Here is a 20,000-nt window from a genome sequence, read left to right on the forward strand (position 1 = left end):
TAGAGAGACTGAATCTGGCCAATCAGAGCAGAGCAGCTCTCAGAGAGGCGGGGCTTAGAGAGACTGAATCTGGCCAATCAGAGCAGAGCAGCTCTCAGAGAGGCGGGGCTTAGAGAGACGAAGTGTTTCGGAGACTGAGAGAACAGAGCTGACGCTGCAGTGGAGATTATGAGGACATTAATGTGTTGTTGAGCTTGTGTGAATGTGGATCTGGTGTAGGAGACTCAGAAACAACATTAGCAACTGTTAAAATAGCTTAATAGGGCACTTTATATGCACATTTATTAATATAAAATTTCCATTAATTTAAAACACAAAGTTTTAACATTAACGTAAAAAGTGATGCATATTTGTAAGTCATAAACAAATGAAACTCATTACATTATTCATTACTTCAATGAGCTCATTCTTTCTGCATTAAATTATTACATTGTTTAAATTAATACATTTTTCACTAACTGTGATTTTGTATATGTACATTTCTGAGATACAGTTTCCTCTGATAACACTGTAAATTGTAATATGGACTAAAAAGCTGCTTTGAATTGATGTGTATTGTGAAAAGCACTGTACAAATAAATGTGAATTGAATTGAATTTATTAGAGTGTGTTTCTGTGTGTCCCCCTCAGACGTCAGGTCTTCTCCGGTCATCCGTGGCGTCCGCGACCCGCAGGCGTCCGGCACCTGTATGAGCTGGGGCGGGACACACTACCGCACCTTTGACCGGAAGCACTTCCACTTCCAGGGCAGTTGCACGTACCTGTTGGCCTCATCCACTGACGGGACCTGGGCCGTGTACACCAGCTCCGTGTGTGACGCTGTGGGACACTGTCGCAAGGTACAAACACACACTCGCTGAGAGTTATATTCCCACAAACGCCTCTTTAGAAGTCAACATGATCTCAAAATGGAGCATAACGTTTAAAGCTGTACGATTAGCACCAGGAAACTTCGTTTGAGACTCACAGATCGGCCAATTCAAGAAAATAATCAGAACACAACACTCATCTTTTGCATCTGGTTTCAAGTTGTTCAAAGTCATTATGAACAGACCAATGAACAAAACATATCATTTGTCTCAAACAGATGTGACGTTTGTTTCTACAGCTGGTTTCTGTTGGTCATAGTATGAGCTTATCTTGAACCTCGATGATACAGAAAGTGTTATTGGTTTTGGGAGTTTGGGATGTTATTATATTGATTATGATTGTTGATTGACAGGTGGTCATCTTGGCTGTTGTTTATGTGGTTTGTTCTGTGTTTTAGGGTCTGCGGATGATGTTGGGTCTTGGCTTGGTCTCTATTCACAAAGGAAACATGACGGTTAATGGTTTATCTCTACCGGAGGGTGAACCGCTCTTCAGAAACGGTGAGAGGCGCTTCATTCCTGATACTATATTATGTTCTGTATTGCAGCTGAAAAACTCATCTTTATCCAGTGGCATACGTTTATTTTTTTATTTTTTTATTTTTTAGCTATATTTCAATAAACATTTTTTAAAAATAGTTTAAATAGAAGTAAATTTTAGTAAAAAAGTACATTTTTAGTAGGTAAAATGTTTTTAATAGTTAAACATTTTTAGGAGAGTATATTTACCCATACTTATATTTAGGATATTTATTTATTTATTACACTTTTTTTCATTTATATTTAATGATATATCTGCTACAATGTTTTTTGGTCTCCCTACATAATTACATTTTGGAATACGAAGTTGCGATATGTTTTTTTGTCTTCTTAAGTGTAATATTTGTTTTTGTCCTGTTTATGCTGCTGTAACTTCTAAATTTCCCCTTGGGGATAAATAAAGTTTTTATCTATCTTATCTATCTTAGTTAACGATGATTACACGGTTTGGGGTGTGACCTCCTATTTGCTGTTACACTTCATGTTATTGGCTAAGTATATATATGTATATGTTTTGTGAATGAAATATATTGAAGTGTGTTTCTGGTGACGTGTGTGTGTCGTCAGGAGTCAGCGTTCACTGGCTGGGTGACTTTCTGTTTGTGGAGAGCGGTTTGGGCGTCAGACTGAAGTTCGACATGGAGAACACCGTCTACCTGACCGTCACCGCAGAACACATCGCGGCCACTAGGGGGCTTTGCGGAGTTTACAACAACAACCCAGATGGTGAGAACGTCTGGCTTGGTTTGGAAAGATTGCAGAAATAAAGTTACCAAATTCTGACATATTATATCATTTCTTCTGCATTTTGAGTGTGTGTTTTCATGCTTTCCTATATTTAAAATAAACTATTGTCACACAGAAATTGTGTAACATTGAGTTAAACATGAATTTTTTATGTAAAAAGGATTAAATAGTGTTTCAATGTAAAAATTACTTTCATTTACTTTCATAATCATTTACAATTTTGAAAAATCTTTTTCATGCATTTTCAATGTTTTTCATGCATGGTTCTATGCAACATTTTCATTTTCTACAGATGACTTCACTACCAGCGGTGGAAGTGTGTCTCAGTACGCCGCCAGCTTTGGAAACTCATGGCGCGTACAAGATCAGCAAGGCCAGGTGGGACACGACGTCTTTAAGTATTTACATACAATTGATTGATAAAAAAAACAGGGCAGTAAGGCTACTAAATAGAATTAGCTATGTTTGCATAATCATGTATTTTAAAAATGACCTTATACCCTGTTTTGGATGTAAGCATGTAGTGATGCTGCTGAGTTGTGTTGTGTTGTGTTGTTGTGTTGTGTAACACAGGTCTGTAGTGATGCTGCTGAGTTGTGTTGTGTTGTTGTGTAACACAGGTGTGTAGTGATGCTGCTGAGTTGTGTTGTGTTGTGTTGTTGTGTAACACAGGTCTGTAGTGATGCTGCTGAGTTGTGTTGTGTTGTTGTGTAACACAGGTGTGTAGTGATGCTGCTGAGTTGTGTTGTGTTGTGTAACACAGGTGTGTAGTGATGCTTCTGAGTTGTGTTGTGTTGTGTTGTTGTGTAACACAGGTGTGTAGTGATGCTGCTGAGTTGTGTTGTGTTGTGTTGTTGTGTAACACAGGTCTGTAGTGATGCTGCTGAGTTGTGTTGTGTTGTTGTGTAACACAGGTGTGTAGTGATGCTGCTGAGTTGTGTTGTGTTGTGTTGTGTAACACAGGTGTGTAGTGATGCTTCTGAGTTGTGTTGTGTTGTGTTGTTGTGTAACACAGGTGTGTAGTGATGCTGCTGAGTTGTGTTGTGTTGTGTAAAACAGGTGTGTAGTGATGCTGCTGAGTTGTGTTGTTGTGTTGTGTAACACAGGTGTGTAGTGATGCTGCTGAGTTGTGTTGTGTTGTTGTGTAACATAGGTGTGTAGTGATGCTGCTGTGTTGTGTTGTTGTGTTGTGTAACACAGGTGTGTAGTGATGCTGCTGAGTTGTGTTGTGTTGTGTTGTGTTGTGTTGTTGTGTAACACAGGTGTGTAGTGATGCTGCTGAGTTGTGTTGTGTTGTTGTGTAACACAGGTGTGTAGTGATGCTGCTGAGTTGTGTTGTGTTGTGTAACACAGGTGTGTAGTGATGCTGCTGAGTTGTGTTGTGTTGTGTTGTTGTGTAACACAGGTGTGTAGTGATGCTGCTGAGTTGTGTTGTGTTGTGTTGTTGTGTAACACAGGTGTGTAGTGATGCTGCTGAGTTGTGTTGTGTAACACAGGTGTGTAGTGATGCTGCTGAGTTGTGTTGTGTTGTGTTGTGTAACACAGGTGTGTAGTGATGCTGCTGTGTTGTGTTGTGTTGTTGTGTAACACAGGTGTGTAGTGATGCTGCTGAGTTGTGTTGTGTTGTGTAACACAGGTGTGTAGTGATGCTGCTGAGTTGTGTTGTGTTGTGTAACACAGGTGTGTAGTGATGCTGCTGAGTTGTGTTGTGTTGTGTAACACAGGTGTGTAGTGATGCTGCTGAGTTTAGTTGTGTTGTGTAACACAGGTGTGTATTGATGCTGCTGTGTTGTGTTGTGTTGTTGTGTAACACAGGTGTGTAGTGATGCTGCTGAGTTGTGTTGTGTTGTTGTGTAACACAGGTGTGTAGTGATGCTGCTGAGTTGTGTTGTGTTGTGTTGTGTTGTGTAACACAGGTGTGTAGTGATGCTGCTGAGTTGTGTTGTGTTGTGTTGTTGTGTAACACAGGTGTGTAGTGATGCTGCTGAGTTGTGTTGTGTTGTGTTGTTGTGTAACACAGGTGTGTAGTGATGCTGCTGAGTTGTGTTGTGCAACACAGGTGTGTAGTGATGCTGCTGAGTTGTATTGTGTTGTGTAACACAGGTGTGTAGTGATGCTGCTGTGTTGTGTTGTGTTGTTGTGTAACACAGGTGTGTAGTGATGCTGCTGAGTTGTGTTGTGTTGTTGTGTAACACAGGTGTGTAGTGATGCTGCTGAGTTGTGTTGTGTTGTGTAACACAGGTGTGTAGTGATGCTGCTGAGTTGTGTTGTGTTGTGTTGTTGTGTAACAGGTGTGTATAGTGATGCTGCTGAGTTGTGTTGTTGTGTAACACAGGTGTGTAGTGATGCTGCTGAGTTGTGTTGTGTTGTTGTGTAACACAGGTGTGTAGTGATGCTGCTGAGTTGTGTTGTGTTGTGTTCTGTAACACAGGTGTGTAGTGATGCTGCTGAGTTGTGTTGTGTAACACAGGTGTGTAGTGATGCTGCTGAGTTGTGTTGTGTTGTGTAACACAGGTGTGTAGTGATGCTGCTGAGTTTAGTTGTGTTGTGTTGTGTAACACAGGTGTGTAGTGATGCTGCTGTGTTGTGTTGTGTTGTTGTGTAACACAGGTGTGTAGTGATGCTGCTGTGTTGTTGTGTTGTGTAACACAGGTGTGTAGTGATGCTGCTGAGTTGTGTTGTGTTGTTGTGTAACACAGGTGTGTAGTGATGCTGCTGTGTTGTGTTGTTGTGTTGTGTAACACAGGTGTGTAGTGATGCTGCTGAGTTGTGTTGTGTTGTGTTGTGTTGTTGTGTAACACAGGTGTGTATAGTGATGCTGCTAAGTTGTGTTGTGTTGTGTTGTTGTGTAACACAGGTGTGTAGTGATGCTGCTGAGTTGTGTTGTGTTGTGTTGTGTTGTTGTGTAACACAGGTGTGTAGTGATGCTGTTGTGTTGTGTTGTGTTGTGTAACACAGGTGTGTAGTGATGCTGCTGAGTTGTGTTGTGTTGTTGTGTAACACAGTTGTGTAGTGATGCTGCTGAGTTGTGTTGTGTTGTTGTGTAACACAGGTGTGTAGTGATGCTGCTGAGTTGTGTTGTGTTGTGTTGTGTTGTGTTGTGTTGTGTAACACAGGTGTGTAGTGATGCTGCTGAGTTGTGTTGTGTTGTTGTGTAACACAGGTGTGTAGTGATGCTGCTGAGTTGTGTTGTGTTGTGTTGTTGTGTAACACAGGTGTGTAGTGATGCTGCTGAGTTGTGTTGCGTTGTGTTGTTGTGTAACACAGGTGTGTATAGTGATGCTGCTGAGTTGTGTTGTGTTGTGTTGTTGTGTAACACAGGTGTGTAGTAATGCTGCTGAGTTGTGTTGTGTTGTTGTGTAACACAGGTGTGTAGTGATGCTGCGGAGTTGTGTTGTTGTGTAACACAGGTGTGTAGTGATGCTGCGGAGTTGTGTTGTGTTGTTGTGTAACACAGGTGTGTAGTGATGCTGCTGAGTTGTGTTGTGTTGTTGTGTAACACAGGTGTGTAGTGATGCTGCGGAGTTGTGTTGTGTTGTGTTGTTGTGTAACACAGGTGTGTAGTGATGCTGCTGAGTTGTGTTGTGTTGTGTAACACAGATGTGTAGTGATGCTGCTGAGTTGTGTTGTGTTGTTGTGTAACACAGGTGTGTAGTGATGCTGCTGAGTTGTGTTGTGTTGTTGTGTAACACAGGTGTGTAGTGATGCTGCTGAGTTGTGTTGTGTTGTTGTGTAACACAGGTGTGTAGTGATGCTGCGGAGTTGTGTTGTGTTGTGTTGTTGTGTAACACAGGTGTGTAGTGATGCTGCTGAGTTGTGTTGTGTTGTGTAACACAGGTGTGTAGTGATGCTGCTGAGTTGTGTTGTGTTGTGTAACACAGGTGTGTAGTGATGCTGCTGAGTTGTGTTGTGTTGTTGTGTAACACAGGTGTGTAGTGATGCTGCGGAGTTGTGTTGTGTTGTGTTGTGTTGTTGTGTAACACAGGTGTGTAGTGATGCTGCTGAGTTGTGTTGTGTTGTTGTGTAACACAGGTGTGTAGTGATGCTGCTGAGTTGTGTTGTGTTGTTGTGTAACACAGGTGTGTAGTGATGCTGCGGAGTTGTGTTGTGTTGTTGTGTAACACAGGTGTGTAGTGATGCTGCTGAGTTGTGTTGTGTTGTGTTGTGTAACACAGGTGTGTAGTGATGCTGCTGAGTTGTGTTGTGTTGTGTTGTGTAACACAGGTGTGTAGTGATGCTGCTGAGTTGTGTTGTGTTGTGTTGTGTTGTTGTGTAACACAGGTGTGTAGTGATGCTGCTGAGTTGTGTTGTGTTGTTGTGTAACACAGGTGTGTAGTGATGCTGCTGAGTTGTGTTGTGTTGTGTTGTTGTGTAACACAGGTGTGTAGTGATGCTGCTGAGTTGTGTTGTGTTGTTGTGTAACACAGTTGTGTAGTGATGCTGCGGAGTTGTGTTGTGTTGTGTTGTTGTGTAACACAGGTGTGTAGTGATGCTGCTGAGTTGTGTTGTGTTGTTGTGTAACACAGGTGTGTAGTGATGCTGCTGAGTTGTGTTGTGTTGTTTTGTAACACAGGTGTGTAGTGATGCTGCTGAGTTGTGTTGTGTTGTTGTGTAACACAGTTGTGTAGTGATGCTGCGGAGTTGTGTTGTGTTGTTGTGTAACACAGGTGTGTAGTGATGCTGCTGAGTTGTGTTGTGTTGTTGTGTAACACAGGTGTGTAGTGATGCTGCTGAGTTGTGTTGTGTTGTGTAACACAGGTGTGTAGTGATGCTGCTGTGTTGTGTTGTGTAACACAGGTGTGTAGTGATGCTGCTGAGTTGTGTTGTGTTGTTGTGTTGTGTAACACAGGTGTGTAGTGATGCTGCTGAGTTAGGTTGTGTTGTGTTGTGTTGTTGTGTAACACAGGTGTGTAGTGATGCCGCGGAGCTGGGCCACAGCTGTGATCTCTCGAGTGACGTTTCTCTACGCCGCGACGCGGAAACATCATGTCATCGTCTGAAGGAAAACCCCTTCTCACACTGCCATCACCAGGTCAGATCATAATAATAATATAATAATAATTCGTTTCATTTATATAGAGCTTTTCTGTTCACTCAAAGCGCTTTACATAGAATGAGGAAATCTCCTAAAGTTTACAGGAAACACTAGATCGATTAACGCGCTTCCTGACCGGTGTTGCGTTACAGTAATGCGTTACAATATTGCGTTACTCCCTTTAAAAAGTAACTAAGTAATTGCATTACTTAGTTAATTTTTAGAAAAGTATTACGTTACTTTTGCGTTTCTTTTTTTCCAGCTGGGCTTGTTTTTTTTTATTATAAAAAAAAGTTATATTTTTGGGCAAATGTAAAGACCCTTTCACACTAAAAGTGAAATAATAATCCTCCGGCTGAAGGAAATGCAGATTGACTCCTGTACAGTAGAGGGCGCCGCTCAAGCAAACCTTCAGCTGATGATATTCTGGATAACGGAACAATAGGACCCGTATACACTTTACCAATAAAAACTAAAAAATCAATATAAATTTTTGCTTATGGTTTAACTGAATCATCAGGTCAGAAGCAAGTACATACATTCATCAATAAAGTGAGATTAAATGCATTAAAATGTAAGTTTTATTTAACATATTTAGTTATTGGAGGTTTGCATAGTATTCTGATTCTGCATTTCACAGATTTTATTCATTTTGAGGAATATTGAATCTTTTTTTTGTGTGCAAGTGAGATGAGTAAATGCTCACATTTAGTCTAGATTACAATAACCATCCTTATTTGAAAAAGTAACTCAGATATTTTGTTGTAAATTGGAAAAGTAATGCGTTACGTTACTAGTTACTTGAAAAAGTAATCTGATTACATAAGTCTAGTTACTTGAAAAAGCAATCTGATTACATAAGTCTAGTTACTTGAAAAAGCAATCTGATTACATAAGTCTAGTTACTTGAAAAAGTAATCTGATTACATAACTCTAGTTACTTGAAAAAGCAATCTGATTACATAAGTCTAGTTACTTGAAAAAGCAATCTGATTACATAAGTCTAGTTACTTGAAAAAGTAATCTGATTACATAACTCTAGTTACTTGAAAAAGTAATCTGATTACATAACTCTAGTTACTTGAAAAAGCAATCTGATTACATAACTCTAGTTACTTGAAAAAGTAATCTGATTACATAACTCTAGTTACTTGAAAAAGTAATCTGATTACATAACTCTAGTTGCTTGAAACTCATTACTCAACACTGTTCCTGACTAACATCTGGCCTTCGCTCAGGTGGACCCCGGCCCGTATATCGACACGTGTCTGTATCTGTTCTGCAGTCTGGATGTGGGCGAGAGAGAGACGGCGCTGTGCGATACGCTAGCCAGCTACGTGCGCGAGTGTGCGACGCAACACGTCATCATCCGCTGGAGGGCCGCCGGCTTCTGTGGTAATAATCATAATATTTACTTCCTCCTAAACTGACTTCTGTTGGCGCTAAAAAAATCTCATGGATAACATTAGAATATAATTTAAAATATAAAAACAAAACCTAATAAATAAAATAGTAATAAAAAATATATAATTTATATATTTTACTAAATATAAAAAATTTAGATTTCTTAAAGTTGAGCCATTTTTTGTTTCATTAAAAAAATACTTTAAAATCCTTAAAGCAGCTGAAAAAATTGTTTAAAGTTTAATGTTATTATTTGTATTATTTTTATTTTATGTATTTCAGATTATGGATACATGGATAAAAAATAGTTAAGAATATATTTATTTTTTAATAAAAATAGATAGGTGAACAAGAGTATATGGCGGTATCTCTCTCAAATAAATAAAATTTGAATTAGATTAAAATAAATACATAGATTAAAATAAATAAATAAATACAAATTACATTAAAATAAATTATATTAATATAAATATAAATAAAAAATAATAAACAAACCTGTCTCTAAATAAATTATATATATAATTATTAATATATAAAATGTATTTATTATATATTATTTTTATATATTTTTTATTTTGTTTATAATTTCACATTTCTTTATATATATATATATGTATATTTCTCTCTTTCTATGCACGCTACATGTATTGTGTTTGTGTAACAGTGATAACGGCTGTTATTTGCAAAGGTAAAACACAATAATCGTTGTTGTTTGCGTCCGCAGAGCGAGCCTGTCCGCGCGGTCAGGTGTTCTCGGACTGCGTGTCGTCCTGTCCCGCGAGCTGCTCGTCTCCCGGTCCGCCGGCGGCGGGTCAGTGTCGGGAGGAGTGTGTGGGGGGGTGTGAGTGTGCGCCGGGGCTGGTCCTGCACGCGGGTCAGTGTGTGCGGCGGGTCGACTGCCCCTGTTCCCACCGGCGCCGCACGTACAGCGCCGGAGACGCCATCAGACAGCGGTGCAACACATGGTGGGTCCAGCGGCACCACGCGCTGCGTCACATTAGACAAACGTGATATGCGTCAGCGTTTTCACAGATTCACGTTTTTGAAGTTTACACGGAGATGATAACATTTTCAAAACTTGCTCCTTGGATCCTGTTTTAGAGTGTGTGTTCTCGAGCACCAAACACTGCTGTCGTGCAAATGAGCGGCCAGAACACTTTAAACGTTTTTAGTTTTCTGTTAGAACGGTGTCGAGATTGTTTTGGCTTTACAGCAGCTCTAGAATAAAGTAAAGTTAGTTTTGAATCCGTTGAACGCGACGCGACTATCCAATAGAAGTAGAGCACATGGAGACGGGGGACGTCTCTCGCGGGTCCTTTGGTCAACATTCGCCGCTGGCTCAAAACCACGCCCATAGCGGTTAACTTGAGGAACGCCCATTAAAGTACAAATGTGGGGGGGGGGCGTCGCAGACAGCAGACAAACGGCTTGGAGTGACATCAGCGGCAATCCACCTGTCACTCAAGCGGCCACGCCCTTAATTATGCAGAACTTTAAGGTTTAATATCATTTAAACGGATGAGTTATAAAGAAATGACCCCCCCTCACAGTCGTCATGAAGGGCAAAATTAGCTATATAGACCAAAACCTATTTTTGGACCAGGGTGTAAACATGTTTTATTCTGCTGTAAAGTTGGGCATTTTAACATGCGGGTCTATGGAACTGAGTCTCTTCTGCAGCCGGCCTCTAGTGGCCAGTGGAGGAACTGCAGTGTAATCACTCAGTGTTGGATTCAAGAGAGAGACCGAAAGGTTGCCGCTTGGTTCTCACTGGTGTGTGTGTGTGTGTGTGTTGTAGTGTGTGTGGAGCCGGTCAGTGGGAGTGTTCTGGAGAGAGATGTGAAGCTCAGTGTGCTGTGATTGGAGCGATGCACGTCACAACATTCGACCAGAAGAGATTCAGCCTTCAGAGCGGAGACTGCCAGTTCACAGCCGTCGAGGTCAGTCACTGAGGAGCACACGGGATCTGTGTGTGTGGAGGGGTTTGAGATCATCTGTGTGTGTGTGTGTGTGTGTGTGTGTGTGTGTGTGTGTGTGTGTTTGTGGAGGGCTTTGAGATCATCTGTGTGTGTTTGCAGGACTTCGTGGACCAGAAGCTGAGCGTGGGCATCAGTGCAGGACAGTGTTCAGGAGGATCTGCTGGGTGTCTGAGAGAGCTGAGGGTCACTGTGCTGACGACTACACTCACGCTCACTGACTCAGGTCATACATCTCTCTCTTCATCTGTCCATCCATCCATCCATCCATCCATCCGTCCATCTACCCATCCATGCTGCTGTCTCACCATCTGTCCATCCATCTCTGCTCTCTTCATCCATCCATCTGTCCATCCATCCATCTGTCCGTCTACCCATCCAATCATCCATCCATCTGTCCATCCCTCCATTCATCCATCCGTCTATCCATCCATCCATCCATCCGTCCATCTACCCATCCAATCATCCATCCATCTGTCCATCCATCCATCCATCCCTCCATTCATCCATCCATCCGTCTATCCATCCATCCATCCATCCATCCATCCATCCATCCATCCATCCCTCCATTCATCCATCCATCCGTCTATCCATCCATCCATCCATCCATCCGTCCGTCTACCCATCCAATCATCCATCCATCTGTCCATCCGTCCATCCATCCCTCCATTCATCCATCCATCCGTCTATCCATCCATCCATCCATCCGTCCGTCTACCCATCCAATCTTCCATCCATCTGTCCATCCATCCATCTGTCCGTCTACCCATCCAATCATACATCCATCTGTCCATCCCTCCATTCATCCATCCGTCTATCCATCCATCCGTCCGTCTACCCATCCAATCATCCATCCATCTGTCCATCCTACCATTCATCCATCCATCCGTCTATCCATCCATCCATCCATCCATCCATCCATCTGTCCATCCATCCATTCATCCATCCATCCGTCTATCCATCCATCCATCCATCCATCCATCCATCCATCCATCCATCCGTCCGTCTACCCATCCAATCATCCATCCATCTGTCCATCCGTCCATCCATCCCTCCATTCATCCATCCATCCGTCTATCCATCCATCCATCCATCCATCCATCTGTCCATCCATCCATTCATCCATCCATCCGTCTATCCATCCATCCATCCATCCGTCCGTCTACCCATCAAATCATCCATCCATCTGTCCATCCATCCATCCATCCATCCATCCATCCATCCATCATCCATCCGCCTCTGCTCTCTTCATCCATCCATCCATCCATCCATCATCCATCCGCCTCTGCTCTCTTCATCCATCCATCCATCCATCATCCATCCGCCTCTGCTCTCTTCATCCATCCATCCATCCATCCATCATCCATCCGCCTCTGGTCTCTTCATCCATCCATCCATCCATCCATCATCCATCCGCCTCTGGTCTCTTCATCCATCCATCCATCCATCCATCCGTCTACCAATCCAATCATCCATCCATCTGTCCATCCATCCATCTGTCTCTTTTCTCTTCATCCATCCATCTGTCTACCCATCCATTCTTGATCCATCCATAGTTAGTTTAATTTGAATGATTTTGATTTATTATGATTTTTGTGATTCATTCATTTTATCTTATCTAGATATTTTATTTATACACAAATGTATTTCATTTTACTCTAGTTACTTTTATCTTCCACAAAGCTTTACCATACAATATAAAACAGAGATTGCCACAAGAACATAAACCAGCGAAAAAAAAGCTGATGAGAAGAGTGTGATCTGTGATCAGGCTCAGTGCTGGTGAACGGTCAGCGAGAGCTCCTGCCGGTGATCACAGGAGATCTGATGGTCCGCAGGGCTTCCTCGAGTGTTGTGCTGATCCAGGCGTTCGGCGCTCGACTGATGTGGCATCTGGACGGGCCTCTTCTCCTCATCACCCTACAGCCGGGGTTTGCTCATAAGGTACCACAATAACACACAAAACTCTTCAGTCTTTATTTATTTACAGATTCTAATAATAGAATATGGATTCTAAAGGCCCGGTCACACCAAGGACGATAACGATAAAGATATAGTTCTAAAAATCGTTCTCAATATTAAGGGAGTGAAAAGGAGTCACTTTGAAACCGCAGAGCGCAAGAATAAACAGACCGTTATCTTTCTTTGGTGTGGACGCAGATATAGTTATCGTTTTAGTTATCGTTATAGTTATCGCTATAGTTATCGTTATAGTTATCGCTATAGTTATCGTTTTAGTTATCGTTATAGTTATCGCTATAGTTATCGCTATAGTTATCGTTATAGTTATCGTTATAGTTATCGTTATAGTTATCGCTATAGTTATCGTTATCGTTATAGTTATCGTTATAGTTATCGCTATAGTTATCGCTATAGTTATCGCTATAGTTATCGTTTTAGTTATCGTTATAGTTATCGTTATAGTTATCGTTATAGTTATCGCTATAGTTATCGCTATAGTTATCGCTATAGTTATCGTTTTAGTTATCGTTATAGTTATCGCTATAGTTATCGCTATAGTTATCGCTATAGTTATCGCTATAGTTATCGTTCTTGGTGTGAACGCAAATATAGTTATCGTTATAGTTATCGCTATAGTTATCGCTATAGTTATCGTTATAGTTATTGTTATAGTTATCGTTCTTGGTGTGAACGCAAATATAGTTAACACTATAGTTATCATTATAGTTATCGTTATAGTTATCGCTATAGTTATCGTTATAGTTATCGTTCTTGGTGTGAACGCAAATATAGTTATCGTTATAGTTATCGTTATAGTTATCATTATAGTTATCGTTCTTGGTGTGAACGCAAATATAGTTATCGTTATAGTTATCGCTATAGTTATCGCTAAAGTTATCGCTATAGTTATCGTTATAGTTATCGTTATAGTTATCGTTCTTGGTGTGAACGCAAATATAGTTATCGCTATAGTTATCGTTATAGTTATCGCTATAGTTACCCTTATAGTTATCGTTATCGTTCTTGGTGTGAACGCAAATATAGTTATCGTTATAGTTATCGTTATAGTTATAGTTAGCGTTATAGTTATCGCTATAGTTATCGCTATAGTTATCGTTCTTGGTGTGAATGCAAATATAGTTATCGTTATAGTTATCGTTAGCGTTATAGTTATCGCTATAGTTATCGTTATAGTTATCGTTATCGTTCTTGGTGTGAACGGCCCTTAACAACAGAATTTGGTAGCTGAAGCTGGTTAGTAACTCAACTAACTGGTTGGTCATGTGACTGTTTGTTGTGATGTCAGGTTCGAGGATTGTGTGGCACTCTGACCTGGAGTCAGCATGATGATTTCACCACACCCGAGGGTGACGTCGAGAACAGCGTGTCTTCATTTGCCGCCAAATTCAGAACGGGCTCCTGCCCTTTGCCCTCAGCGATGACCTCTGACCCCTGCGGGATGTACACCCAGCGGAGACAGTACGCAGAGAGTGTGTGCTCTGTGATTCACAGCTCAGTGTTTCAGGTCAGTGTGCTCAGTTAGTCTAGCACACATAGCAACGTTTGTTTGTTTGTTTTTATCAGGAAAACCAGAACAAATAGAATAGAGAAGGGAAGTGCTTGTATTAATTGGTCAGGTGCTGATGGAAAGGTGTGTGTCTTGCAGGCGTGTCATGACGTGGTGGACCGAGAGCCGTACATGCGTGTGTGTCTCAGTGAAGTGTGTGGCTGCGACCCGCAGAAGTCGTGCCAATGCATCGTCCTCGCCGCGTTCGCCCGTCAGTGCGCCCAGGAGGGGGCGCCGGTCAGCTGGAGGAACCACACATTCTGCTGTAAGAAACGCTTTAATGTTAATATTATTAGTGCTGCGCAACGATTAATCACATCCAAAATAAAAGTTTGTGTTTACATAATCGGTGTGTGTATTGTGTATAATTATTTTGTATACATAAATACACACACATGCATGTATATATTTAAGAAATATTTGTATGTATATATATTTATACATAATTTATATTATATATAAATATTGTATACATAAATAACAAATTCTTCTTAAATATATACAGGCATGTGTGTGTATTTATATATATATACAAAATAATGATATAATTTAATATATAATAATATACATTATTTAAAATAATATTAATATTCAGTTTTATATATGACAGTCAGAGTGGTGAAATCACACGTTCGGCTGTAAGAAACGGTTTAATCTTAAGATGCAAATATTACATGTTACATGATAACATAAAATTATTGAATATAATTATTAATATATTTTAAATAAAATGTATTACGTGTGTTAATTAATATGATATAATATATTTTTAATAATTATATTATTTATATTATTTAACACACACACACACACAAACACACACACACACACATATATATAATAATATAAATTATATAATTATTAAAAGAAAACATATATATATAGTATACATATATTAATTAAATAATATATTTAATGTTCTAATATAATTTAATATATCATTCATAATATATAAATACTTTAAATGATATATATTAGTGTTAAATGTGGCACAAGACATGAGAGCTGTTACAATGCATTCCCAGAGACGAGAGAAATGTTGATTGAAAATCTCCTTCAATATGAGAAGTATTGCTGGGAGTTGATCTGGTCACTCAGGTGTGTTTCCGACTCTGCAGCGGTGCGGTGCTCTGGAGGACAGGTGTATCAGGAGTGCGGCCGCCCGTGCGGAGCGTCCTGTGCCGATCTGTGGAGCGGCTGGAGCTGTGAGGGGGACGAGGCCGAAGGGAACTGTGTGCCGGGGTGTCAGTGTCCCGGCGGGCTGGCTCAGGACAGCCAGGGTCAGTGTGTGCCCGTCCACATGTGTCCCTGCACACACGGAGGCCAGATCCATCCCGCGGGAAGCACCAGGCAGGAGAACTGCAACACCTGGTAGGAAAACACAGCGACTGATTCTCACTCCCGAGGGGCGACGTGAAGCTTGTTCTCAGGGCGGTGAAGGGAATAAAACAAAGGGTTAAAGATCAGGATGGTGAAGGGGTTAAAGCTCAGGATGGTGAAGGGGTTAAAGCTCAGGATGGTGAAGGGGTTAAAGCTCAGGATGGTGAAGGGGTTAAAGCTCAGGATGGTGAAGGGGTTAAAGCTCAGGGCGGTGAAGGGGTTAAAGCTCAGGATGGTGAAGGGGTTAAAGCTCAGGATGGTGAAGGGGTTAAAGCTCAGGATGGTGAAGGGGTTAAAGCTCAGGATGGTGAAGGGGTTAAAGCTCAGGATGGTGAAGGGGTTAAAGCTCAGGGCGGTGAAGGGGTTAAAGCTCAGGATGGTGAAGGGGTTAAAGCTCAGGATGGTGAAGGGGTTAAAGCTCAGGGCGGTGAAGGGGTTAAAGCTCAGGATGGTGAAGGGGTTAAAGCTCAGGATGGTGAAGGGGTTAAAGCTCAGGATGGTGAAGGGGTTAAAGCTCAGGATGGTGAAGGGGTTAAAGCTCAGGGCGGTGAAGGGGTTAAAGCTCAGGATGGTGAAGGGGTTAAAGCTCAGGATGGTGAAGGGGTTAAAGCTCAGGATGGTGAAGGGGTTAAAGCTCAGGATGGTGAAGGGGTTAAAGCTCAGGATGGTGAAGGGGTTAAAGCTCAGGGCGGTGAAGGGGTTAAAGCTCAGGATGGTGAAGGGGTTAAAGCTCAGGATGGTGAAGGGGTTAAAGCTCAGGATGGTGAAGGGGTTAAAGCTCAGGATGGTGAAGGGGTTAAAGCTCAGGATGGTGAAGGGGTTAAAGCTCAGGATGGTGAAGGGGTTAAAGCTCAGGATGGTGAAGGGGTTAAAGCTCAGGGCGGTGAAGGGGTTAAAGCTCAGGATGGTGAAGGGGTTAAAGCTCAGGATGGTGAAGGGGTTAAAGCTCAGGATGGTGAAGGGGTTAAAGCTCAGGATGGTGAAGGGGTTAAAGCTCAGGATGGTGAAGGGGTTAAAGCTCAGGGCGGTGAAGGGGTTAAAGCTCAGGGCGGTGAAGGGGTTAAAGCTCAGGGCGGTGAAGGGGTTAAAGCTCAGGATGGTGAAGGGGTTAAAGGTCAGGGCAGTGAAGGGGTTAAAGCTCAGGGTTAAAGGTCAGGGCGGTGAAGGGGTCAAGTTTTTTTTTTGCCATTTCAATAATTATATTGTACAAGTATTCCTCGTGTTAGTAAAATTAGCTTCATTTATGCTGTGTTTTTCCCTTTATGCAACATAGATTCGGTCTGTCTGACCGTCGTCCCCATCAAGGGCTTTTATGGTGGTGTTGTGAAAAACTGCGTGTCTGTTTTATGGTTCTTTATGGGTTTGGGGTCTGATTTTTATCACCTGCACTCTGATAACAGCAAATATTCATCAGAAAATCACCTTTGTACTCAAACTAAAGCATGTACAGTATGTGGACCAAAGAGGAAAGCACAAAAAACACAAAATCACTGACTAACAGAAAAGAATGTGAAGAGCGATAAACATCTAGTTTATATTCCTGCTTACATGATTTCTATAATCTGATATTATAAATAATGTAATCGCATTAATTACCTAGATTTTTACTTTTTCTGAAGACAATATGAGCGATGTTTGCCTGTGCAAAACTATCCGTCTCAATGCAGCCTAGGCTGTTCTGTGCGGTTGCTAGGGTGTTCTGTGAGGTTGCTAGGCTGTTCGTTCTGTGAGGTTGCTAGGCTGTTCTGTGAGGTTGCTAGGCTGTTCGTTCTGTGAGGTTGCTAGGCTGTTCTGTGAAGTTGCTAGGCTGTTCCTGGCGGTCAGCAAGTGTTTGAGGTGTGAGGTGTTCTGTGAGGTTGCTAGGGTGTTCTCTGAGGTTGCTAGGCTGTTCTCTGAGGTTGCTAGGCTGTTCCTGGCGGTCAGCGAGTGTTTGAGGTGTGAGGTGTTCTGTGAGGTTGCTAGGGTGTTCTCTGAGGTTGCTAGGGTGTTCTCTGAGGTTGCTAGGCTGTTCTCTGAGGTTGCTAGGCTGTTCCTGGCGGTCAGCGAGTATTTGAGCTGTGAGGTGTTCTGTGAGGTTGCTAGGGTGTTCTGTGAGGTTGCTAGGGTGTTCTCTGAGGTTGCTAGGGTGTTCTCTGAGGTTGCTAGGGTGTTCTCTGAGGTTGCTAGGCTGTTCTCTAAGGTTGCTAGGCTGTTCCTGGCGGTCAGCGAGTATTTGAGGTGTGAGGTGTTCTGTGAGGTTGCTAGGGTGTTCTGCGAGGTTGCTAGGCTGTTCCTGGCGGTCAGTGAGTGTTTGAGGTGTGAGGTGTTCTGTGAGGTTGCTAGGGTGTTCTCTGAGGTTGCTAGGGTGTTCTCTGAGGTTGCTAGGCTGTTCTCTGAGGTTGCTAGGCTGTTCCTGGCGGTCAGCGAGTATTTGAGGTGTGAGGTGTTCTGTGAGGTTGCTAGGCTGTTCTCTGAGGTTGCTAGGCTGTTCCTGGCGGTCAGCGAGTGTTTGAGGTGTGAGGTGTTCTGTGAGGTTGCTAGGGTGTTCTGCGAGGTTGCTAGGCTGTTCCTGGCGGTCAGCGAGTGTTTGAGGTGTGAGGTGTTCTCTGAGGTTGCTAGGGTGTTCTCTGAGGTTGCTAGGCTGTTCCTGGCGGTCAGCGAGTGTTTGAGGTGTGAGGTGTTCTGTGAGGTTGCTAGGGTGTTCTGCGAGGTTGCTAGGCTGTTCCTGGCGGTCAGCGAGTGTTTGAGGTGTGAGGTGTTCTGTGAGGTTGCTAGGGTGTTCTGCGAGGTTGCTAGGCTGTTCCTGGCGGTCAGCGAGTGTTTGAGGTGTGAGGTGTTCTGTGAGGTTGCTAGGGTGTTCTGCGAGGTTGCTAGGCTGTTCCTGGCGGTCAGCGAGTGTTTGAGGTGTGAGGTGTTCTGTGAGGTTGCTAGGGTGTTCTGCGAGGTTGCTAGGCTGTTCCTGGCGGTCAGCGAGTGTTTGAGGTGTGAGGTGTTCTGTGAGGTTGCTAGGGTGTTCTGCGAGGTTGCTAGGCTGTTCCTGGCGGTCAGCGAGTGTTTGAGGTGTGAGGTGTTCTCTGAGGTCGCTAGGGTGTTCTGCGAGGTTGCTAGGCTGTTCCTGGCGGTCAGCGAGTGTTTGAGGTGTGAGGTGTTCTGTGAGGTTGCTAGGGTGTTCTGCGAGGTTGCTAGGTTGTTCCTGGCGGTCAGCGAGTGTTTGAGGTGTGAGGTGTTCTGTGAGGTTGCTAGGGTGTTCTGCGAGGTTGCTAGGCTGTTCCTGGCGGTCAGCGAGTGTTTGAGGTGTGAGGTGTTCTGTGAGGTTGCTAGGGTGTTCTGCGAGGTTGCTAGGCTGTTCCTGGCGGTCAGCGAGTGTTTGAGGTGTGAGGTGTTCTCTGAGGTCGCTAGGGTGTTCTGCGAGGTTGCTAGGCTGTTCCTGGCGGTCAGCGAGTGTTTGAGGTGTGAGGTGTTCTGTGAGGTTGCTAGGGTGTTCTGCGAGGTTGCTAGGTTGTTCCTGGCGGTCAGCGAGTGTTTGAGGTGTGAGGTGTTCTGTGAGGTTGCTAGGGTGTTCTGCGAGGTTGCTAGGCTGTTCCTGGCGCTCAGCGAGTGTTTGAGGTGTGAGGTATCTGATGAAGTCGCTCTATGACCCGCGGGCTCTGTGTCTCGGGATAGGTTGATTTCATTGCATCTCTTGTGCCTCTGATCAGCCGTGGTTACCTTGTAACCAATCAGATCAACGTGTGTCATCTGCATATTCATAGAACCGCGCGTACTAAATGAGGCAAGGGTGTCGAGTTACATTCAAGATATTTTAAGACATTTTTTAAGTATATTTAATTATTTATTTATTTTCTATCTAGATTTATTTATTTGTATTATTTATTTTATCAAGATTTATTCATTTATTTTTAATTATATTTAATTATTTATTTTCTATCTAGATTTATTTATTTTATCTTTATTTGTTTATTTCTAGAATTATTTATTTAATTTTTATAAATTAAAAAAATGTTTAATAATTTATTTATTTATATCTTTATTTATTTAATCTTTATTTATTTATTTCTAGATTTATGTATTTCATCTTTATTTATTTATTTTATATTTAATTTTATAGATTTATTCTTTTATTGTTAAAATTACATAAAAAAAATGATATATATATTTTTTTTTATTCAATCTAGATTTTTTTATTGATTTTATTATTTACACATCGAGTGACTTCAGTAAAGAGAAAAGATCCTTCAGATTTCAGACTCTTGATCTAAAGCATGACGTTCAGACGTTTATAAGTGAACAGATGTGTGTGTGGGGCTGAAGGTTGAGTGTTTATTAAACACTCATGTTGACCTTTCTTTTGCCTTTCCTTCTATCCTGAAAGAACACCTCAGTGTGACCTCTGTGTGACCTCCTAACAAAACAACTGCACATACAATAAAAGAATAGACGCAGAAAGAGATTTATGATTGCTGTGTTGTAAAACCGATTGAAAGCAGATAGAAAGAAAGAAGAAAACGTGTGTTTCCTCAGGCCTTTTCTACAGTTTTCTA

The 20,000-nt window shown here is 42.0% G+C and overlaps 1 protein-coding gene across 1 annotated transcript in view; it reads left to right on the forward strand.

Moving 5' to 3' along the window:
• The window catches only part of sspo (SCO-spondin), a gene marked incomplete at its 5' end in the record, with an annotated part of 129,056 nt that overhangs the window by 4,616 nt on the left and 104,440 nt on the right, over positions 1–20,000 (forward strand). Inside the window, 13 exon segments of the mRNA XM_079601793.1 lie at positions 639–839; positions 1,268–1,370; positions 1,977–2,135; positions 2,449–2,534; positions 7,063–7,188; positions 8,430–8,586; positions 9,320–9,560; positions 10,394–10,535; positions 10,674–10,797; positions 12,343–12,515; positions 13,840–14,058; positions 14,200–14,365; positions 15,219–15,471. Of these exon segments, the coding sequence (XP_079457919.1) occupies positions 639–839; positions 1,268–1,370; positions 1,977–2,135; positions 2,449–2,534; positions 7,063–7,188; positions 8,430–8,586; positions 9,320–9,560; positions 10,394–10,535; positions 10,674–10,797; positions 12,343–12,515; positions 13,840–14,058; positions 14,200–14,365; positions 15,219–15,471 (2,150 nt within the window).

This window comes from Phoxinus phoxinus (genome assembly GCF_949152265.1).
Source record: "Phoxinus phoxinus genome assembly, chromosome: 24".
NCBI classification, from domain to species: domain Eukaryota; kingdom Metazoa; phylum Chordata; class Actinopteri; order Cypriniformes; family Leuciscidae; genus Phoxinus; species Phoxinus phoxinus.